This window comes from Corythoichthys intestinalis, chromosome 8, assembly GCF_030265065.1.
Source record: "Corythoichthys intestinalis isolate RoL2023-P3 chromosome 8, ASM3026506v1, whole genome shotgun sequence".
Lineage (NCBI taxonomy): Eukaryota > Metazoa > Chordata > Actinopteri > Syngnathiformes > Syngnathidae > Corythoichthys > Corythoichthys intestinalis.
The window spans coordinates 55,813,128-55,835,140 of NC_080402.1; the positions used below are offsets into that span (position 1 = coordinate 55,813,128).

At 36.5% G+C, this 22,013-nt stretch overlaps 1 protein-coding gene across 3 annotated transcripts in view; it reads right to left on the reverse strand.

Annotated features, from left to right (window-relative positions):
* Positions 1 to 22,013, reverse strand: part of clta (clathrin, light chain A) — a 30,581-nt gene that overhangs the window by 2,953 nt on the left and 5,615 nt on the right. Inside the window, exons 4-6 of one of the 3 annotated variants that reach the window (XM_057844326.1) lie at positions 18,289 to 18,400; positions 11,951 to 12,004; positions 6,317 to 6,352 (exon numbers count right to left, since the gene is read on the reverse strand). In XM_057844326.1, coding sequence (XP_057700309.1) covers positions 6,317 to 6,352; positions 11,951 to 12,004; positions 18,289 to 18,400 — 202 coding nt within the window. The remainder of the gene's footprint in view (positions 1 to 6,316; positions 6,353 to 11,950; positions 12,005 to 18,288; positions 18,401 to 22,013) is intronic. The other 2 variants (XM_057844327.1, XM_057844328.1) reach the window with 2 other exon arrangements.

Sequence of the window (22,013 nt, forward strand, 5' to 3'; positions counted from 1 at the left end):
TTGTAATGGTTTTTTTTTTGGAAGTGTTGCATCTTGTTTTATGGATTTGGGGGGATACACTGCCCACTAGTGGCAAAAGTGAAGATGCCATAACTCGTCTAACATGGCAAAATCCAGCTGCTCCATATTAAGACCAACATAAGGTGTGTTTCGTCTTCGTTATTTAGTTTAGAAGTGTATTTAGCAGTTGCTTTTGTGGGAAAGTGTTTGAACAATTTGTTAAGAGCAATGTAAAAAAAATATATATATAAAATCGGACCCACGCCACGTGTCCCATCAATATCATTATGAAGTCTATGATTTAAGCTAGTGGACTTGCTATGCAAATTAGCCAGTTGCTCTTTTGTTGTACTTCGATCTTCATTTTATTTTTTATATCGTTTGAAGCTGGCTCAAGTATTTTAATAGTTTTACCAAAAAAAATGTATTGCTCTCATAAGTCCAATTCTGCACAGTTTGAAGAAACACTCAGGAATTTTATTTTGAATTCACATTTACTGCTCTTTTGAAAGTGCAATCTTAGCAAGCCAAAATAAATATTATTGCAAGCATAAAAACTAATTCGATTATTCAAAATAATTGATAGATTAATCGATTACTTTAATAATCGATAGCTGGCTCCCTAATACACACACATTGGAGGGGGCAGGGACACCGTTTGGGTAATTAAATCAGAAAATTTCGACACTACTGCAAAAGAAAGTCAGCAGCGTTGGGCAGTATTTTGACAATACAGGTAGTCCCTGGTTTACGAACTAGTTTCGTTCCTACGCTGGCGACGTAACCCACATTTCCGCGTGAATTGAAATGAACCCTTTAAGTAGCCAAAATAACGATCCCAAAAATCCCAAAGTATTGTATTTTGTTTAATGATGGAGAACATAGTGCCCTCTGGTGGCAGCATTGGGTCTGGATGGACTGTCGCCTTGTATGACAGAAGTACTCAGACGTCTGACATGGATAAAGGATAGCTGCGCTCTGGTTTGGCCAACATAAGGCTGTAAGTCGTTTCAGCTAATATATGTTTGTGTATGCATTTGTAATTAAGTTTACAGCTACAGTTTGTGGAGTTACGTGTAAGCGTTTTGCTATGAGAATTGAAAAATATAGCGGATTTAGGCTAATTTAATCAACAAAATTTACATCTTGATCAGACTAAATGGACGTTTAAACACCAATTGTTTTGTGTCAAGTGTTTTATTGTTAAAATGTGTGTCATTTTGAGCATAAGTGTACATATGTGTGTTACCGCTTTACAAATTGTTAAAAGTAAAAAGCTTCAAAAAGCACAAATGCCTTGTTTGCTGTATGCAAAGCTGAACAACTTCACGTTTAGTGAGGACAGAACACATCATAGTAATAAAGTAAAACATAAGATACTGTGAGATGAAACGCATAAACAGTACCTTATTCTAAAACAAACAACAACAACAAAACTACTTGAGACAAAATGGCGGGCGAGACTGGCGTCGCAAAGTTGAAATCAAGTAAATCGACTACACCGTAAGCCGGGGAGTACCTGTATTAAATTGCAGGTTTTCTTGCTTATTGACTAGTCACAAATAAAATCTGAGGCTAGTCAGCAGGGAAATTAGCCCAAATTCCCATCCCTAGTAGCTAGCCTATACATTTTTTTTTGTACAGGCGTAAGATAAAACTCAATTCACATATATCTTTAATTTCTATTTACATTGCATGAATGTGGAGACAATATTTTTAATTGAAGCCTCAATGGTGTAAGTCGCACTTATATCAACGGGCTGTTCTCATCAGAGTACAAAGGAATTGAGCAACATAGTCTGGGTTTGAAATCCAGCCAACACATTTGTACTTGATACATTTCCTGTTTGCTAACTAACGATTTATTAAAGTGATCCAAAGTTCATGTGGTTAAAAGATTTAAAGGGAAACTTTTTGAAAAAGTGTTTTAGTCAGTGCATTAGCTTTGCAAAGATCATATTGCTCAAAATATGAATTTTAGTAATACTATGCACATTGAAATGTCAAAACGCCATCCATTCGGAGCTCCTTGCACACCTTAATTACATGAAGGGAGTATAGCTGGCAAACATTTTGCTCATTTTGGGTCGAATGCTTATGCAGTAGTTATTACTTTTCATATAGAAACAACTCAGTCTTCCTGAATAGCATAGATCACAGATGAAATGAAAGCATTTTTTTTTTTGTGTGTTTTTTAATGATGCTCTACAGTGGTATAATAATATATTTATTATGATCAGATTTATTATATTAATAACAAGCTGGTATAATGCTAGAGCTTCTTCCCAAGTCTAAACTGAAAATCTCTAGGTCAGGATAGGTCATTAATTGTTGTCAAAGCTTAGCTTAGTTTGTAACCACGTTGTCATTATTAATTGCATGGCTAGGTTTTTCTGCATAAATCTTGGATCTAAATTTAGTCAAACTGAGCTAATAACTGAATTTCCCAAATGCCATGCACCAACTGTCATTTGGTTCAGCAGAGGGTTCCTGAGGCCCACAAAGAAAGACATTACAGTCCAAAAGTTGAATAACCCTATAAAACAGACCCATAAACACAACCCAAACCCATAAACATTATTACATTGAACTTCACCTCATTTCTAAATAGGCACAATGGAAACTCGTAAAGGGGGGGGGGGGGGGGGGGGCGGCGGCGGCATCTAACACGAAAAAGTGGCACTTGTAAGTGTGAAAGGCTATTCGGTCGCTAGCTCGCTGCATGATTCTATTTTGTTACCTTTTGCAGGAGCTCATTCAAAGATGACATAACTAAAGTTGCCCTTCATTAAAAAAAAACTGCCAAGTGTTGTGTTTGATACTTTTAACAAACTCCATATAGAGTGGAAAGAATACGGATTTGAAAAGCACATCAACACAGGTCTTTTCAAACTAAAAAATAGACAATGGCTATGTGCCACTACGTTGTGAAAATTTAATATGAGAAAACTAGAGTGTATATATGGGATGTCCTGATCGTTTTTTTTTTTTTTTTTTTTTTTTTTTTTAATAAATAAAAGTTCCAAAAATGCTACAGTACTGTACTGTTTACAGTAGGTATGTCCCCGATCTGCTCACGTAATCGGAAATCTGGATCAGGCCATTTTTCAGAGGATCAGATTCGGGTGAAATGGATCGGGTTTCTAATTTAAAAAATAAAAACTTATCTTCTGGCTAGTCTCCAGTGTTAAGAGCCAGTTGACATTTTACAGTACGGTACCGCCCGCCTTGTGGTCATAATAATTCATTTCAACCATTGTGTGACGCAGTTTGAAACACAGGCTCATTCACTTGCACGGTACACGGCTTGTCGGTCGCATTGACGCTGTTCAGTGCTTTAAGTTACCATTCTGCCTTGGAAACGTTATGTCTAAGTATTTTACATCCATACCAACCTGTTAATATGCAGTATATCTGTTTATGGGGGAAAAATGTGTTAATAAATCCTGTTGTATGGTCTGTAATCTATACTTATAGTTTGTAGCTCACCTGATTCCAATCTACTGAAAAAAGGCCTGTTTTCCGATCATCTGATTGGATTGGGGACATCCGTAGTGTAAATATACAAATCTTAAACCTGAACTCACAAATACTGTTAAGCCTGTCGCGATAATAAATTTTAGTAGGTGATATATTGTTTCAAAATTATTGCTGATATGCGATATTATTGTCAATTTTTTTTTAAACTAACTCAACCACTAATGTAGCGACAATACATCCTAATAAATGAACCATTCAATTGCAATAAATTGTTATTCCTAAATAAAACACAAACTATATCAAATTACAAAAAAAAAAAAAAAAAAAAAAAAAAAAAAAAAAAAAAAAACACACACAATGCAAAACGAGTCATTCGAAAGCTAGCTAAATGCAGAATATGAAATAGGTGAGAACCCAATGCCATTTTTTTTCTCTGTCAATTTGAGCCTATCAAAAGTATTTTACCAAAATGACTCATCTTGTCTTGCAAACGGCACGTTAGCAAATTTGCAGCCAAATTATTGATTGTCGATCAGATTTTCATGATGGGTGTCATTTTAAAGTGTAGAATCTGAACAATGTGAGATTCACAAATCTAATAAAGAAACTAGGGCTGTCAAAATTATCGCGTTAGCGGGCGGTAATTAATTTTTTAAATTAATCACGTTAAAATATTTGACGCAATTAACGCACATGCCCCGCTAAAACAGATTAAAATGACAGCACAGTGTAATGTCCGCTTGTTACTTGTTTTTTGGTGTTTGATGCCCTCTGCTGGCGCTTGGGTCCAACTGATTTTATGGGTTTCAGCACCATGAGTGAGCATGGTGTAATTATTGACATCAACAATGGCGAGCTACTATTTTATTTTTTGATTGAAAATTTTACGAATTTTATTAAAACGAAAACATTAAGAGGGGTTTTAATATAAAATTTCTATAACTTGTACTAACATTTATCTTTTAAGAACTACAAGTCTTTCTTACATGGATCGCTTTAAGAGAATGTTAATAATGTTAATGCCATCTTGTTGATTTATTGTTATAATAAACGAATACAGTACTTATGTACCGTATGTTGAATGTATATATCCGTTTTGTGTCTTATCTTTCCATTCCAACAATAATTTACAGAAAAATATGGCCTATTTATAGATGGTTTGAATTGCGATTAATTACGATTAACTAATTTTTAAGATGTAATTAACTCGATTAAAATTTTTAATCGTTTGACAGCCCCAAAAGAAACCTTTATTTACATGTTGAACATGACGTGATTTTATTTTGAAATGTTCACCGGAAGTATCTTCGTTAAGCCGCAAACCCATAGACTTCATAATATATTGACAGGTCACTTTCCCCAGACCCTTCGCCATGCCTTCGGGTAGGGGGCCTACCTACACCCAGCATCAGTTAAGGCTGAGTTATGCTTTGCAGTCAGTCGCAGTTATTCTCAAACACACGCAGCCATCCAACGCCCGATTTACATTGAAAAATTACGAAAGCTGTACCGTATACAAACAGGAAGAATTGTCCCAGGAGTGATTCGTACTTGGATTCAAGGTAAGTATTATATTTTTCGTACCATGTATGCCTTTTGAAATGTGAAAAAAAATCAATGAGAGAAATTAGCCACTACAGCATTGGCGTCATACTTGGCAATATTTACATAAAATAAATGCTAACTGCCCGTTTTCTTGCTTTTAACAGAGAATTTAGACTGTTTTACGTTGATATCTATAAAGAATTCAGGGATTTAAGCATTTACTCACAAGAAATTTCAACGTAAAAACCTCTTTGTTGTGCTAAGGCGGCCCCCAAATTGGCTTGCGGACTAGCATCGTACTTCGACATATTTACGTAAAATAAATGCTAACTGCCCATTTTTTGCTTTAAACCAAGAATCCAGACTGTTTTACGTTTATATCTATAAAGAATAGAGGGATTTAAGCATTTATTCAGAAGAATTTTCAACTGTATAATGACAATAAAGGGCTATTGTATTCTATAATAAGTTGCAATTGTATATAGAATTTATTAATAATCTATTTATATATTATAACTTATTAGCTGTTGAAAACTTGCAGTAAATTTAAAAAAAATTAAGTTGCTATTTCGGGCAAAACTAGTAGGATATGTTAAATATTGCTAATGACCCTGAAAATATAGGCGATTATCTCTGCATTTGGAGATTTTTGTGCATCTAGTGTAAAATTTGTGAATTTTAAAGACATTTTACGTTTTGTTTACACTTATATAAAAACTAATTACTTTTTTACATTAGCCTCAACTAGCAATGCTAACGTTTTATAGTGTTTAATAAAGATGTATTTCCTTATTTTGTATTTTACTGTATTGTGTTTATTGTATTTTAACTTTAGTTGTACGGCGTGTTGACGACCAATAAACATCTGTGAAAGGAACTGGAGCCTCACATGCAATCAACACTCACGTGTGCTGAGGGCACGCAGCACACGCACGCACAAACGTATACACCTGGCGATAAATCGCAGCCGGGAAAAATTACCGCGCTCATTTTTATTTAACGTGCGACAAATTGACTTATTGCATATCGAGACAGGCTTAAAAGCTGTACACCAACCCTACCTCCAAGGTCAACATCTAGTGACAATACGTTGCACAGATAAAAATGGGAATGAGGAGCTTATCAAACTTCACCATCACAATTAACACACTGAACATCACAAAAAAGACAATACAGTTGTTCAAATAAACTAAGTACATAGATGGGGCGAACAAACAAAGCTTCATCAACTCCCACCCCATAAGCAAGATCAGCTTAAGATACAGTATTTTGGTGTTTTTTGTTACTTAACTGGTCTAGGCGGTAGCAAGGATGGTTAATGTGTGTGCTTTAAGGTGCATAGGAAAAGAAAGGAGGAAGAAATAGTTTCACAGGTCAGAATTTAGAAGAGAAAAAAGGGAGGGGGCAAAATGAAAGACAACCAAAAAAATGAGCTCAATGCAGATGTTTTACACCAACATGCAAAAAGTCAGATTCGATTTCCCCCCCCCCCATATTTTTCAGCTGTTCTAAAGTTACAACATGGGTCAGCAACCTTCTTGCTGAAAAGCTCATGTTTGTGATTTGTTTTCTACACACAGGTGGTCTCCTTGGTAGAGGGAGCTCATTAAAAAGTCAACAAAAATGACTCTACAATGTTCTTTTAAACTAATAATATGGATGCTGGACCTAAAAAGGCTATTTGTTCTAATTGCAGACAGGATATTCTTTGTACTTACCAGTACACTACATTGAGGTGTGCTTAATAATTAATTCCTGGAGAGCCACCCAAAAAAATAATCATTTGGTGCTAAAATATCTGGGTAATAGTACTAAAAAAAAATAGAGACAGTCAAAAAGACTGACAAATGACTGCCAGTTACACAATGCTCAGAGATGGATAGGTTAAAATCACACACCACAATGCAGACTGAAAAGCATTAAAGTCATCAGATAGTAAAAGCAAAGGCCAGCATGTCATGTCTGAAGCAGTTGTGTACACACCCGGTGAATATCTTTGCTCTCGTTTCACTTTCCGATGACTTAGGAAAAATGAAGTGTATTGGTCTGTCAGGAAACTATCAACCCATTGTAAAATCGTCATTATCCTCATTGACAACAAACATTAAGTTGCCAGTTTTGAGAGCCTTTGTTGCTGTTTTAAAAAAAATAAAGTAGCGTATTTGACATAGCCGTCAACTTGACTCGAAAGCACAGATTTTAATCTCTCTCCCAGTTTTTATTTCGCAACGATCGACCACGGAAAACCGGAGATATGATCCTTTTAATTTCATAACAGAAAATATGTTTTCTCCACTAGAGCGGACTCATGCTGTTTGGACGAATGATGCTTCATTTCTTTTTCTCGTCAGAATGTTTTTTTTGTTTCTTTGTTTTTTAAATTTCTTTGTCTTAAGGTTTCTAATAGGTTATTGTACAGTAATAATAATAACAGTTCATAAAGCTAACGTGCATGTTACTCATTACTTGAGTATTTTTTTTCACCAAATACTTTACTTGTACTTGAGTACATTTTTTGGATGACTACTTTTTCTCTGAAGAAATATTATGTTGAAGTCACACTAATCTTAAGTAAAATTTTTGGTTCCTCTAACCACCTCTGCTCAAAAAGCAAAGAATAATGAGGCCATCTAGCGGCCGCAAAACATTTAAAACACAGTAACTATTTGGAAAGCTAACAGAAATGTCACTCCTTCCAACATTAACGCAGCAAAGAGGCTGACGTTACAATTGTAAACATTATGTCGGTGTTGTGAAAGTATGAAAATACCAAACAAGTGCACTTATATGCTCATATTAGTGACCACCAATGCCTGCGTCCAACTGCTAGGTGGCTAAATGAGTCTAGAAGCGATTGGCTGTTATATTTTTACTGATTTATCGATTACCGGTCCCCCGACATTTAACAAATCATCCCACCGATCGATTGATGCACCTTTACTAAAATTTGTTTTAGTTCTGGATATTACTTGTCTAAAAATGGTTGTGTTTTATATCTTTTATTTGACGGGATATCTTTTAGTCAGCAATTAGTAAAGATGTAGTTGACTGACATAAATATTTTATAAAGGGTGTGTAAAGATGTTAACTTTTTCCTCACTTCCCACAAAGTCATTATATGCAACTAGATACGCTTTTTCCGGATTCTAAATGTATCTTAAAGCTGGTCATGAAATTTCTTACCACGTACTTTTACTGGTTCTCTTGTCAAGCCCTACTGCCTCTTCAAACTTAATCACGGTAGTTGTGATTGGATCCATCTCTGATACACATTTCAATCATATTTTTTTCCCAATGCAAATATTTTGTCGTGTCGTTATTCGAGGTCAACTGATACATCGGCCGGCGGATATGTCGGGCCAATATATGTACTTTTTCCCCCAACATCGGCCAATCAACAACAACAACAAAATAATAATAAGCCGTTAAAAAAGGATTTTGATCAGGCATCTGTGTGGGCAACTGTGGCCGCCGCTGACTGACGGTAGGAGCCCAGAAGGACACTGCTACAATAAGCTTTAGGCTTGCCAGTTTTGTACATATTGTCAGATTTAAAAAAAATATACAGTATATATATTGTATGCTATGCAATGCAATGTTGCTTCAGCCTTTTAAGGTTTTTACTGAGTGATCCTTACATTCTGAATGTAACTCGTACCATTTGCGTAGCATTCCCGATAAAATTAGCTTTAGTATGGCAAGCATCCTCTTAAAGCGGAAGTTCAGGATTTTTGACATTAGGCTTCATCTTCGAGTTAGCAAGGGTTTTAGTTAGTTGGTGGAGTTAATTTCAACTAATTCCATTTCGTTTGTAAGTTATTTGTTAGTTTCATGGCTCCGGAGTGGCTAAATTAGCGCGAGTCAATGGCACTATTATAGCATACCAATAAAAAAGCAACATATGCAGACATGAAAATCATCGATGATCCATGCAATCATTAATGTTAGCTATGTTTTCAGGATAAAGTTATTAAAACTTACCATTGCATGTCAATAATTGCAGTATGAACAGCAACATTTGTAATCCAAAAACTCTGCAGAGGAGCAGGGCGGAGTGATATCACATCGTTTTTTTTTTCCACCGCTGATTTTTTATGTCGTAGGCAGCACGAAGTGACCAGTTTATATTTTTCCCCTCATTCTTCATAGGGAATTTGTGGAAACTTTCCTTTGCCCGTTTCTTATGTATGTTTCAACAGCCTCTAAATGCATATTTTCGCCATGTTGCCGGCCGCCAGTTAACTCAGCAGACTGGTGCTGCATTCGAGGAAGGTGGGAAGTCAGAGTTTCCAACCTATGATCTGGAAAAATATCATTAGTACGCCTCCACAATTTGATCGCTTATGAGAAGTCAGGTTTGCTGGAGTTCAAAATGTCTTTTGAAGGCCAAAATAAAAAAACAACTTGTGGCGATCAGCTATCTTTGCTGTTTACATTCGCTTAGAATGCTTTAGGGTTGCAACAGGTACCGTCTGAGCGGGATAAGTCCGACTTCCCACCTTCCTCGAATGCAGCGTGAGAACGAGTGACTGAAGCACTCCTCTTTATTCTTATTATCTAAATAAAGTCTAATAGTCCTGCGGAATGAAATGTATTATGGCAGTTGGTGTGACATTGTTTTGGCCGCATGGTTGTTTTGAAACAATGATCTGTGTTTTAAATTTATTTGACTATGTTAGATCTGTTCGTAGATCTGTATCGTTTTTTTTACTGGCACGCTATAATGGTGCCATTGACTTGCGCTAGCTTAGCCACTCCGAAGCCCTGAAACTAACATATAACTGGCAAACAAAATGGAATTTGTTGAACTCAACTCCACCGACTAACTAAACCCCTGCTAACTCTAAGATTAAACCTAACGTCAAAAATCCTGAACTTTCTCTTTAAACTCTCACACTCACTTGTTTACATATTGTTGTGATGTCCTGGTGGGTTTAATTATTTGAAAATAATCATAAAAAGAAGTGCTGCGTTCATTGGTTTGGTAGCAGTAGACCGAATTAGTCCTTTAAAGGGATCCACGGATAAGGACTTGTAGTTCTTAAAAGATAAATGTTAGTACAAGTTGTTAAAATTTTATATTGAAACCCCGCTTGATGTTTTCATTTTTATAAAATTTGTAAAAGTATTTTAACTAGTAGGTCGCCATTGTTGTTTACATCGCAGGGCGGTGACGTCACAGGGCCACGCTGCCAGAATTCCACCAGACACTATTAAAACAAAAACAAAAAAGTGTCACTCTTTAATTATGTAAAGTAGTGATTTAAATACGCCACAAGGTGTCAATGGTGACTTTTACATTAATTATGGATCAAGCCAACGAGTGCGTTTTTTCCCTTGACTGACGCTGCAGTTTCTTCAATCCACAGTGGGTGAGAGGCACAGGCATTCAGATTAGTAGCTCGGACCGTGCCATTTATTGGCACAAGCTTCAGCAACTCTTTCACAACACACATAAGTATCATATAGTGAAAATACTACAAAACCAATACTCATATCTCTTAAAAAATGTCACCAAGAAGAAAAGTGCTTCAAGCTGTATTACTGAGGCCCTATTCTCACAAAGTTAACACAACAAGCAAAGAGAACTGGCATTCACAATCAAAATAGATGCGCAAAATACACATAAAACTTACTCAGACTTTGGTCAAACTATATTTATAACATTTTAGCAATTCCTTTAGCTCAACAAATACACTCGATGGCAATATTTAGTCACAATACAGAAACTGTGATGCTGGGAGCCATTTTCAGGAGTGTTGTGAAGACAACACTCAAATGAACGTGAATCACAATAGGCCCAGTCTAAAAAAAAAAACGGAGCTACGGCGTCAGTCATGGGACAAAACACACTCATTGGTTTGATGTCTTATTAATGTAAAACTCGCCATTGACAACTTGTGGTGTATTTAAATCACTACCTTACATAGTTAGAGTGACTCTGAAGTACGGCAGCGTGGCCCATTGACATCACCACACTGTGACATCACCGGCCTGCGACGTCAACAACAATGGCGAGCTTCTAGTTTATTTTTTGATTTAAAATTTTACAAATTAGAACGAAAACATTAAGAGGGTTTCCCTTTAAGTCTCAGTTCGTCATTGTAAATTTGAAGCTGTTGAAGCAATGAAAAAAAAAAACGCCTTTCATAATCTACGTGCTTATAAATAAATAAATAAATAAATAAAAAGTATAGAAGTTCGAATATTTGCTTACAAAATCGGCTTTAGATATCGGCAATCAGTTGAATTTTTTTTTTTTTTTTTTGATAGTGGAATCAGCATCGGCATTTAAAAATCCCATATCGGTCGACCTCTAGTCGTTATTCCATGGAAATGCAATTTTATGTAGTTATCATCTAGTTTTCGTCAGATAAAATGGTTTACTATAATAAACATTTCTAGTCAACAGAATCAACACTGCCGCCACCATGCAAAAACTGGCAGATATGTGACAAAACAATCGTGTGTATACTGCAATAACACAACTGCTTCAAAACAACCTACCAATGGCACTTTCATAAATCAGTTTGGGGCCAAATTATGCTCAATTAAAACTGAAATTCACGTATTAAAGTGAATGAGAGATACAGTAACTTGCAAACACAATTATGAGCAAGATAAAATAAAAAATTAAAAACCACAGCTGTGACGAACAGCATGAATGCGTTCTATGACATGCAGTAGCATTCCTCATGTGTAACATGCCAACTGACTCAGTCGCAAAGTACAACCTTGATGACCAAGCAATGATACTAAGCTACAATGGATGGCATAAAGACTGATGGAAACCTACAATGCCCTAACTATTGAGATGGAAATGATGCCACACGGTTTGATAGTGAGTAACAATGAAGGGAAAAAAACACACACAAAAAAAAAAAGCACAAATGAGAACAGAAGGATGTTAGTTGGAGCAACATACACATAACCAATGAGTTCAGAGAAGGGCTGCTTGTAGAAGTCTTCATCCAGCACCCTGGACAAACATCCGCCCACGCAAAAGAGCAGCAAAAGGGCAGAGAGAAGAGAGAGAAAGGAGTAAAACGGAGAAGAGAATGGAAACAAGTGTTATAGCACATGAAAATCAAGATCTGGCATAATGGTGCTTTGTAATTCAGATCAATTAGAACAAGACGTAGGTAGACACACCAGTTTGATGGACCATATTTATATTGTCGTTCATAAGATACAGTTGTTAGTTGAATATTTAAATAGTTTGCTGACTAGAAAAGTAGGCAATACTTTTGTCTACTTTTTAAACAAAGTAATAGCAAGATGTTTTTTTTCCCCCCTGAGTACAGTGGTACCTCTACATACAAAGTTAATTCGTTCCAAGACCTTGTTTGTAAGTCGAAATGGTCGTATGTCGAGCAGGATTTTCCCACAAGAATACATTATAATTCCATTAATTTGTTCCACAGCCCAAAAACCTACACTAAATCCTTAATAAATACTGCTGGTAGAATTACAAATAGCAATTACACGTAGCTAAACAAATAAATTATGAATAAAATTATAATAATATAATAATAGTAATAATAATACATATAATAATGTAAGGAAACGGGTTCTAAGGTGGCAGACTTTTTTTGCTCTACCTGAACGCACCGCGGGGTTGACGTGACGGTTAGCAAGAGTTGATGCTGGCGTCCGCTGCTGTTGCACAAGTCGATGGAATAAATGATTAGAAACCTGATGAAGCTGGCGATTCCTTTGGCGATGTTATCACAATAACAATTGTCACCTTAACTTATAAAGACTGGCGAACGGAGGAGGACTGCCGGCCGAGATCGACATTTCACGGCTCCATTGTCAACCCAGTTCAAGAATGCACACACCATGCTTATATTTTGCTATCATTTATGTCTTCATTTCAATGGTAAGCGTCACCTTTTCTTTTTTTTCTCCACCTGCACTAACCTTTTTGTGCCCAGTGTTGATTTCTCTCAGAAACTGCGGCGATGTCAAAAATCGTCGTATTTCGAGCATATCGTTGGATGTAGAAACAAATGGCGTGTCAAATTTTACGTCGGATGTTGAAAAGATCGTCTGTCGAGGTGCCACTGTATACTCGCATGTAAAAAAAAAAAAAAAAATTTTTTTAAAAGGTCACCTCTTCCCTTTAAAATGAATAGAAATACCGTGGTACCTCTACATACGAATTTAATTTGTTCCAGACCCGGTTTGTAAGTCAAAATGGTCGTATGTCGAGTGGGATTTTTTTAATAAAAAAATACATAGGGGAAATTTAAACCATGAAAGGGTGGTACTCCAAATCACACAGACGCCTGATCGCTCTCACTTTCGTGACTTTTTGGAATTTCAAATTGTCGCCACTACCAGGGAAGCGAGACTCCCGAAACTGCCACCCCGAGAGGCTACGCCTGTCTTGGCGAGTCACTCTCACAGGATACGTTCAGCAACAGCATGCAAAACACAATCGCTACATTAAAACCCGATTTTGTGTATCAAATGCGTAGCACAGTACAACAAAATAGGCCATGGCTAATCGTCTTTCATCTTGCCATTGGTGATTTTGTCCGCGCTGTACTTCCGCTTCCAAGGATGCCCTACATGTACCGTCACAGCCTAGAGCGTCAAAGTTCCACGCTGTGACGCTGCACATAAAGTAGCAAAAGCGCACCCTGCTCCGGTCGTATTCACAAGCGAAGCAGGGTGCGTTGAAAGCGGACCGAGAACCACGACTTTTGAGTGGACCGGCGTTCGGTTGTTTGGTTCAAACTAGAGTTCGGATGCGCGTTCACATTTACAAAACGAAGCGGACTATCTGAGAAAAACAACTCTGGTCTGTTTAAAATGGACCAAACAGTGCTAGTGTGAAAGCGCCCTTAATCTCAATGGTAAGTGTCACCTTTTATCACCACCTGCACTAACCTTCTTGGGACTCATGTGGATTTCTCTCACAAGAATTTCTGCTGTGCATCCGTCTTGCGGGAAAACAATGAAATTGCGACGCTGTCATCAGTCATCGTATTTGGAGTATGATGAGTCAAATTTTACGTCTGATGTCGAAAGGATCATATGTCAAGGTTTCACTCTAATACTAAGACGCTTTGTTTCTCTGAGTATACACCCATCTAAAACAAAAAAGTCATCTCTTCCCATTAAAATGAATAGAAATTAAGTTTGTTTGTAGTGGGAAAAAATGCACTTACTAGTCCTGTACTTGTAAAAACACGGTGACGTGCTCTCTCAAAATACTGAAAACGTAATAACGATGCAACCTTACCCTTAGATGCATAAGTGGCTAAAATTGATCCGGTGAGGTTGTTTTCTTGAAATATCTTCATCATGATTTTTTTTTTTTTTCATACTCTAGGTATTCCTAAAAAAATGTTTTTTATGTATTGCCATTCACATTTTTAATTTACCTTTTATACATTGGGAAAAAAATGTAGTTTTTGTATCACTATCCTTAGCTTCAATAAGTGGGTCAAAGATGACCCACATGCATTTCTATGGAATCCAATGAGAACCTTTCATTCTTATCAACTTTAGCTGTCAGGAATAAATTTACTGTGGACCACACAGACTAGGTACTGTATATCAGAAGTGTATTGGGCTAGATCAGTCTCATAATGAACACACACATTTAACACGAAACACACACGAATTGTACGATTCGTAAACACAAATGGTAAACACACGCATTGTAAGATTCGTAAACACATAACACGAAACAAACACACTTTCATCAAATGTGTGTGTGAATTGTCTTATGTGCATTTATAACGTGCTTTTAATTTGAAATTCCCAATCATGAGTGTGTTGATCTTTTTGAGACTCATTTCACGCAGCCGCACACACTTGCATTTTTTTCCAAACGGAGCCCATCTGCAACCAATCAGACGTCTCCCTCTTAAACAGCCAATCACATGGGCTGTGCTGTTTTGTTAGGTCACTGCTGTGCGCCTTCGAGTTCAGCACGAGAAACTGTGTCTGGCTGGCAACTTTGGTGAAGTTAACCACGTTTTCTAAGTACCGTAAGTGGTCAAGCCAGCTGCACTTTCTTCTCAGGTACGTTTCCCTTTAAGGTAGTAGTTGTCCCTTTATTGCACAGACAGCCAAGACATATAGATTCCGTCGTATTTATAAAAGAAAATCCTCACTGAGTCGTTATGTGGTAGTGTAGTCCAGTGGTGTGAACGGTTGACTGTCACTCAGGAAGGGTGGTTCAAAACCCAGTGGAGTCTGTTTTCATTTACTTGTATTTTCCTCGATAAAATCAGGAATTATGGCTGCCTGACTATTAACAACATTACTGTTGTTATCATTCAGATAGTCATTCATTTTACATTTATTCCTGTAAATATTAGCACAAATTGAAGAACTAATCAAATGTTCCGCAAACAGCAAGAAGGGTAAAAAGGTCACAAGACCAATTAGCTATTTAAGTGAAAAGCTAGTCAATGAATAAAAACAAGTATAAAAAAAAACAAACTAAATTGGGAAACAAAGAGGTGTGCCTTCGCCTCAAGGAGAGTACTCTTCTTGCTGTTTGTGGGTCAGTTATTTTTATCATTCAGAATGCCACATTTTACATTTATTCCTGTAAATATTAGCACAAACTGAATATAATCTGTCAATATACAGGAGACAATTATACGAAATGCGTGCATAATTCCCTTACTCGTGTTTTAATAGTCAGGCAGCCATAATTCATGTTTTTATTGAGGAAAATACAAGTAAATGAAACTAACGGGATTTGAACTGACGATTCCTGTGTGACTGTCAACCTCTTATACCACTGGACTAACTATACTTCCACACAACGACTCTGTCATGATTTTCCTTTATAAATCTGACAGAATCCTCACTGTGCCATAAAACCTGAAAGGGAAATGGAACTGAGACGAAAGTGCAGCTGGCTTGACCACTTATTTAGAAAGCGTGGCTAACTTCGCCGAAGTTGCCAGCCAGACGCATATTTTTTTTTTTTTTTAATTGAACCAAACAAAACAAAGCATTTAAGTATCAAAATCAAATACAATATTATGGATTGAGCATAACCACATAACCAGGCAGACAATAGCAACATCAACAACAACAACAACAACAAAAAAACAACACAAAAGTAAACAAAACAAAAAAAAATCAATGAAAATAAATTAAATAAAAAATAATAAAAATAAATAAATTGTTTAAATAAAGAAAATAGATGAAGGGCCTTCCCATCTATAAAATCCAACGCTTTGCAAAAGGTAGAGAAATCATTTCTCTAGTGAGCCAAACATGGTTTCGTTTGAAAAAATCTACTCTTATGAATAAAAAAAAAATCCTCATAAGCATTATTACATTTAAAACAAATTCTAAGTTATCTTTTTGATAAACACCAAACAAAATTATTTCTTCTTCATACCAATATCAATATCATACCAATATCATACCAGCAAAGTCTTTTATTGACCCCAGAAGAAATGAACTACCTTGTCAGCCAGACACAGATTCTCGTGCTGAACTCGAAGGCGCACAGCAGTGACGTAACATAACAGCCCAGTCCGTGTGATTGGCTGTTTAAGAGGGAGACGGCTGGTTGGCTGGAGACGGACTCAGTTTAGAAAAAAATGCAAGTGTGTTTCTCGGCTATGTGAAATGAGTCTCAAAAGATCAACACATTCTTGAGTGGGGATTTCAAATTAAAAGCACGTTATCAATGCACGTAAGACAATTCACACACATATTTGATGAATGTGTGTGTTTCGTGTCATATGGGTTTATGAATCTCACAATGTGTGTTTCGTACTTCGTAACTAGCTAACACTAGCTAGCAAAGTTAGCTAGAATTACTACATATGTAATGTGTGTGTATTGATTTATATAGCGACATATTGATCTATTGAAAAACATTACTCCTATGTTTCCTTATCCAAGGTGTCATGGCTGCTAGATACACATCTGAAATGGTCCTTCAGATGCTGGATAATGGAGAGGCAGTAACGGGGTTGGACTCGGAGTCTGAAATTTCTGATGTTTAGGATCAAGACTATTGTTCAGGTGGTAGTCGTCCAACTGAATAGGATCAATCTGACTCACAAGATTCCACTTGTGTGTCCTCTGAAGAAGAAAGTGTCCAAATCATGGCCAACAGAATGAGTTTGTAGGGCTCTTACTGGAGCAACTTGCCTCCCGTCCAGGGCAGAACACAGACCCACCATACCGTCAGAAGTTGGTCAGGGCCTGCACGAGGACTTAGCACTACTGTTTTACCAAAACGATGCATGGTAGCTCTTAAGTTACTGATGATTATATAAGCGGGGATGAAGTCTATTGCTGTTCTTGTAATTTTCTTTTTCAAAAATGTTGAAAAGGGAAAAATAAGTATGTCAAACCTAGTGTAGGTCATTTTTGAGCCACTTTTGGAAGATTGTCAGGTCAGTCACTTGTGCATCTAAGGGTTGATCGAAGCTCCTTATCCAACGTCTGTTATTATCTTGTTGTATGTAAACAGTGGGCAAACCGTTACACATTGGTATGATGTTATCTTGTTGTGTGTAAACAGTTGGCAAACCTTTACAAATTGGTATGGTCTTCCACAAGTCAACATTATAACCTGACGATGAGAGAAGGAAATGTGCTGCCACCATCTAGTGGTAGAGGTCAACAGTGCACGCACATGACAAGTTTTGATCCTCATTCGAGAAAAAAACATTAGTCAAGCGTAATTTAACATCTTGGGAAAAAAATCGTATATCAAGAGACGTGACAAAACATCACTGGGTAATTCTAAAAAAGAAAAGGAAGCAACACTTGCCCTTCTATGTACAATACAAATATAGATGGTGCGCCTAAATAAGTCAGCAGTAATTTCAGAAGTTTAAATTCATCAAGTGAAATTCGTTACACACATTAAGTAAGTCAGCAGTAATTTCAGAAGTTTAAATTCATCAAGTGAAATTCGTTACACACAGAGTGCTATATTTTCTGATTTTATCATTCGATTATTACTTACGGAAAATCCATGTGTAAAAAATATGACAAAATGAATAATCAAAGACTTTTGTTATCAGGAATTGCCTTGTTAAAAAAAAGTCTATTCCTAAATGTTTAATGACAATGTACATTTTCAATGAATTCAGTTTAATTGAAATGAAACTTCAAAATGATCATGAAAAACTGAAAAAATTGACCATTTACCTTATTACACTAAACATTAGTCCCTGAAATAACTTGAATCATAACGTGGAGTTTGGATTTAACGAGAAGATTCCACTAATTGGAAGCGATCTTTGAAATCGGTACCTGTTATTGGCTTTGGTTTTCTCCAGTTGTTCGTTTTGCCTGGCATGCCAATCTTCCAGCTCTACCTTGGCCTTGTTCTTCCACTCAGACTCCTGCTTGCGAGAGTTATCATCTAGCCAAGGAGGTAAACATATAGGAGAGATCAGATTTAGTAAGAGAATTTTACCAAATGAATAATGATGTCATTTCTGACGAACACTGCATACAAACCTGTCCTTTCACCAAAATGTGTCTGCTTAATGGTGCTATGAAATGATAACCGTGTCCAAAAAAATGCAAATGGTCACTCTAATGTAATTTGACATGCACGAAAAAAACAAAATAGGCACTTAAATCTGGCTGTTTTTTTTTTTAACCATCTCATTGTTATTCCACCTATGCATCATGTAATGCACACTTTTTTTCAGCAATTCTGTTTGTGATATCACAACCAGAAGTCACCTTGTCAAGAGTCAAGAATCTGCATTTAACAAGGTGATGACTTTTGTTTGGTGCTGTTCCAGTGAGATTTACAAAGATGACTGCCTGAAGAAAAAACATCAAAATTTCCTCAGTCCTTGATGATATGGGGCTGCATGTCAGGCAAAGGCACTGGGAGATGGCTGTGGTAAAATCTTCAATAAATGCACAAGTCTACATTGAAATTTTAGACAGCTTTCTTATCCCTTCAATTGAAAAGATTTGTGTCATTTTCCAATATGACTATGCATCATGCCACAGGGCTAAAACGGTTAAAGCATTCCTTGGAGAGAGACTCATCCAGTCAATGTCATGGCCTGCAAATAGTAATAGCAAATAGCCCAGATGTCAACCCTATTAAGACCAGTGCAAGATCTGTGGTGGAAACTGAAAAAATTGGTCCATAAAAAATGGTCCACAGTAAGGCATAGAATTGGCACGAAATTGATGAAGAATACTAATCAAGTCCTAATACTAATACTAATTAACACCTCAGAGACTGCATGCTTTCATACAGTAAAAGCCAGAGGTGGTGCTACTAAATATTAGAGATGTGTTTTGATCGTTCTTTGTTTGTTTCTCATGATTCCATATTTATTTCCTCAGAATTTCCCTGCACTTGGCTCTATAAAAGTAACATTTACTGACCACCACAATGTTTTTAATGCTAAAGAGTTGCACTTTTGAACTAATTCATGATTTTTTTCAAGCTTTTTATCAGTTTGTTCTACATGATAAAATGTCTGAGTGAGTGCTAGTCCGAGACTGGTGATTGCTAGGGGTTGTATTAGTTAAAAGGTTGTAGTATTTCATAGCACATTTAGCCAAATTTGTTTTCGAATTGAATTAAACAAGGTTAGATTTATACCTGACCGGAAAAGTCGACGTCATCGATGACGTACATGCGTCGACGAGCACAACATCCCGTCGACAGTTAATGAAGGGTTAAAAAAATATATGGGTGGAAAGTCAGCCCCGCGGTGCATTCAGGTACAGCTAAAAAAGTCCGCCACATTAGAACCCGATTCGTTACATTATTACAGGTACTTTACTGTATTATTAATATTGCTATTTGTACATTATTGTTATTCTGATTTGTATTCATATTTTATTTGTTTTGCTCTTTGTAACTGCGATTTGCAAGAGTAAATTTTTTTGTTAAGATAAGTTTCCCCGCCTTAGGGGACAATAAACTTGAACAAAAGTAACAGCAGTATTTCTTAAGGATGTAGTGCGGGTTTTTGGGCTGTGGAACGGATTAATGGAATTATAATGTATTCTTATGGGAAAACCTTGCTCGACATACGACTGTTTCGACTTACAAACAAGCTCCTGGAACGAATTAACTTCGTACGTAGAGGTACCACTGTATTACACATGGAACGTAATAGCAGAAGCTATGAGGGGAAAAGTTTTAATTTGCCTAGATGCCTCAATAGATAAATTATTAAGTGGAACTTTATTTTTTTCTTAAGCAACACATTTTATTTATTCTGTGTTTCTGTGCAGTATTAATATTGTTGCCTTTTACTTAAAAGAGGCTTGGTCTATAGTTTTTAGTTGTGATTTCCTAAAAAGTATTTTTGAATTTAAGAGTAAACATTTATTGCGTTTAACTGGGTGTACGTGATCTATTAATATATGGCGGAAAACACTCAGGTGACTTGAAGTTCCGCTCTGGGACCCGCAATTTAGCCAACTTTCAAAATTGTCCGATATGCATGTGTGATACATCATTGGAAAGCTTAAAATCTCAATTTTCTGGGGAAAGAAAATTTTTGAACAGGAGGGCATTTTTTAGAAAAAAATATTTTTTAAACAGCAAAACCCTATCTGGAGGTGAGAGCACGCGAGAACAGAATTACAGACGCCATGACTTTAACGAGATATTATCGCGTACCTACTTTGTTTCAATCCAAAAACTCCATGTAGCATGTATCACTGAGTGTCAAGACACAGCTGTGAATGGCCACAGCTGGATTTTTGGGGGACTTTATGGGTGAAACATGGTAATATAACAAGGGTCGCGATTTAGAAATCGCAGACATCAAGGAATGGTCGGGATTTTCTTTTTCATATATTTACCCTTTTAAATGTTTTTTTCAACTTTTTTTTGTTTGGATCAATTATTTATCATCTAACATATTGGAGAAAATGCGACAGTAACAAAAAAATACAATTAAGCGATAGTTATGAGGTAGATATCCATGACTTTTTTACAGACGCCATTTTTTCATTGTGACATAATTTGTTTAAAAGTTTAAAATATGTGAGTAAATACTATTTTAAAGTTTTTTTTTTTTTTTTTAAACAAAATATGAGACATCAATGAATGATTCTAAGCTAAAAACGACAGACATTTTGAATAATAAATATAATTAATTACCTTTGTTTTATGGGTGGGTTGAAACAAAAGCGGTTGCGCGACGTCTGTAAACGGGGGTTTTCAGGGTAAAACGGACAAATTAAAAATAGTTTGGGGGCTTAATGTGCCATGAATCTGCTATGGCAGCATATAGACATATTGTTCTATCAAACACAACAGTTGTTTTAGCTTAAAATACAGCAGTTTCTTTTAAACAGGAGTGCAAGAGCAGAAACTGCTTTTTCAGTCTTGTCTGTGTTTTCTGACATATACTGTATTCTCACAGTGTTATTGTATTTTTTTTTTAGATTGGGGGGTGCAATAATATCGCAATAATTTATTAAATAAATTATCGCACACTAAAGTTTGTTATCGCAACAGGCCTAATTAGCGCCTAGCTTGAACTCTGCTTTTAAGAACGAAGCGGGCTTGACCACAGTCATAAAAAAATAAAATGAGGAAAAGAATAAGCCTTACAATTTTCGATTTTCATTCTGTGCGCCAAATGAGCAATATTTCATTATTGCACACATGGCCGAGTCGGGGCAAACTGACGCACCCACGTTCTATCAATCCATATAAACTTTGAATATAAGGCTAAACGGGGATTGTTAAGGTCTGTTATCTGTGTCCTCTTTTTGGAAATCAAAATATGATCACTCTGGAATTACATAAAGCTAGCATGTGTAATTTGTTTTGATGCTTCTGCGCATGCGGGACTCTTTCCTGAGCGCATCTCGGACTGCGAATTAGTGCGCATGCGTGATACTTGAACGGTCCCAATGGACAAAGGCAGTCTGAACGGGTACGCCAAAATAACACATATGCCAAAAAATTGGATTTGTGCCTGTAGTATGACCTGTAGTAAGACCTGTAGTATGAACCTAGCCTAAGTGAACGA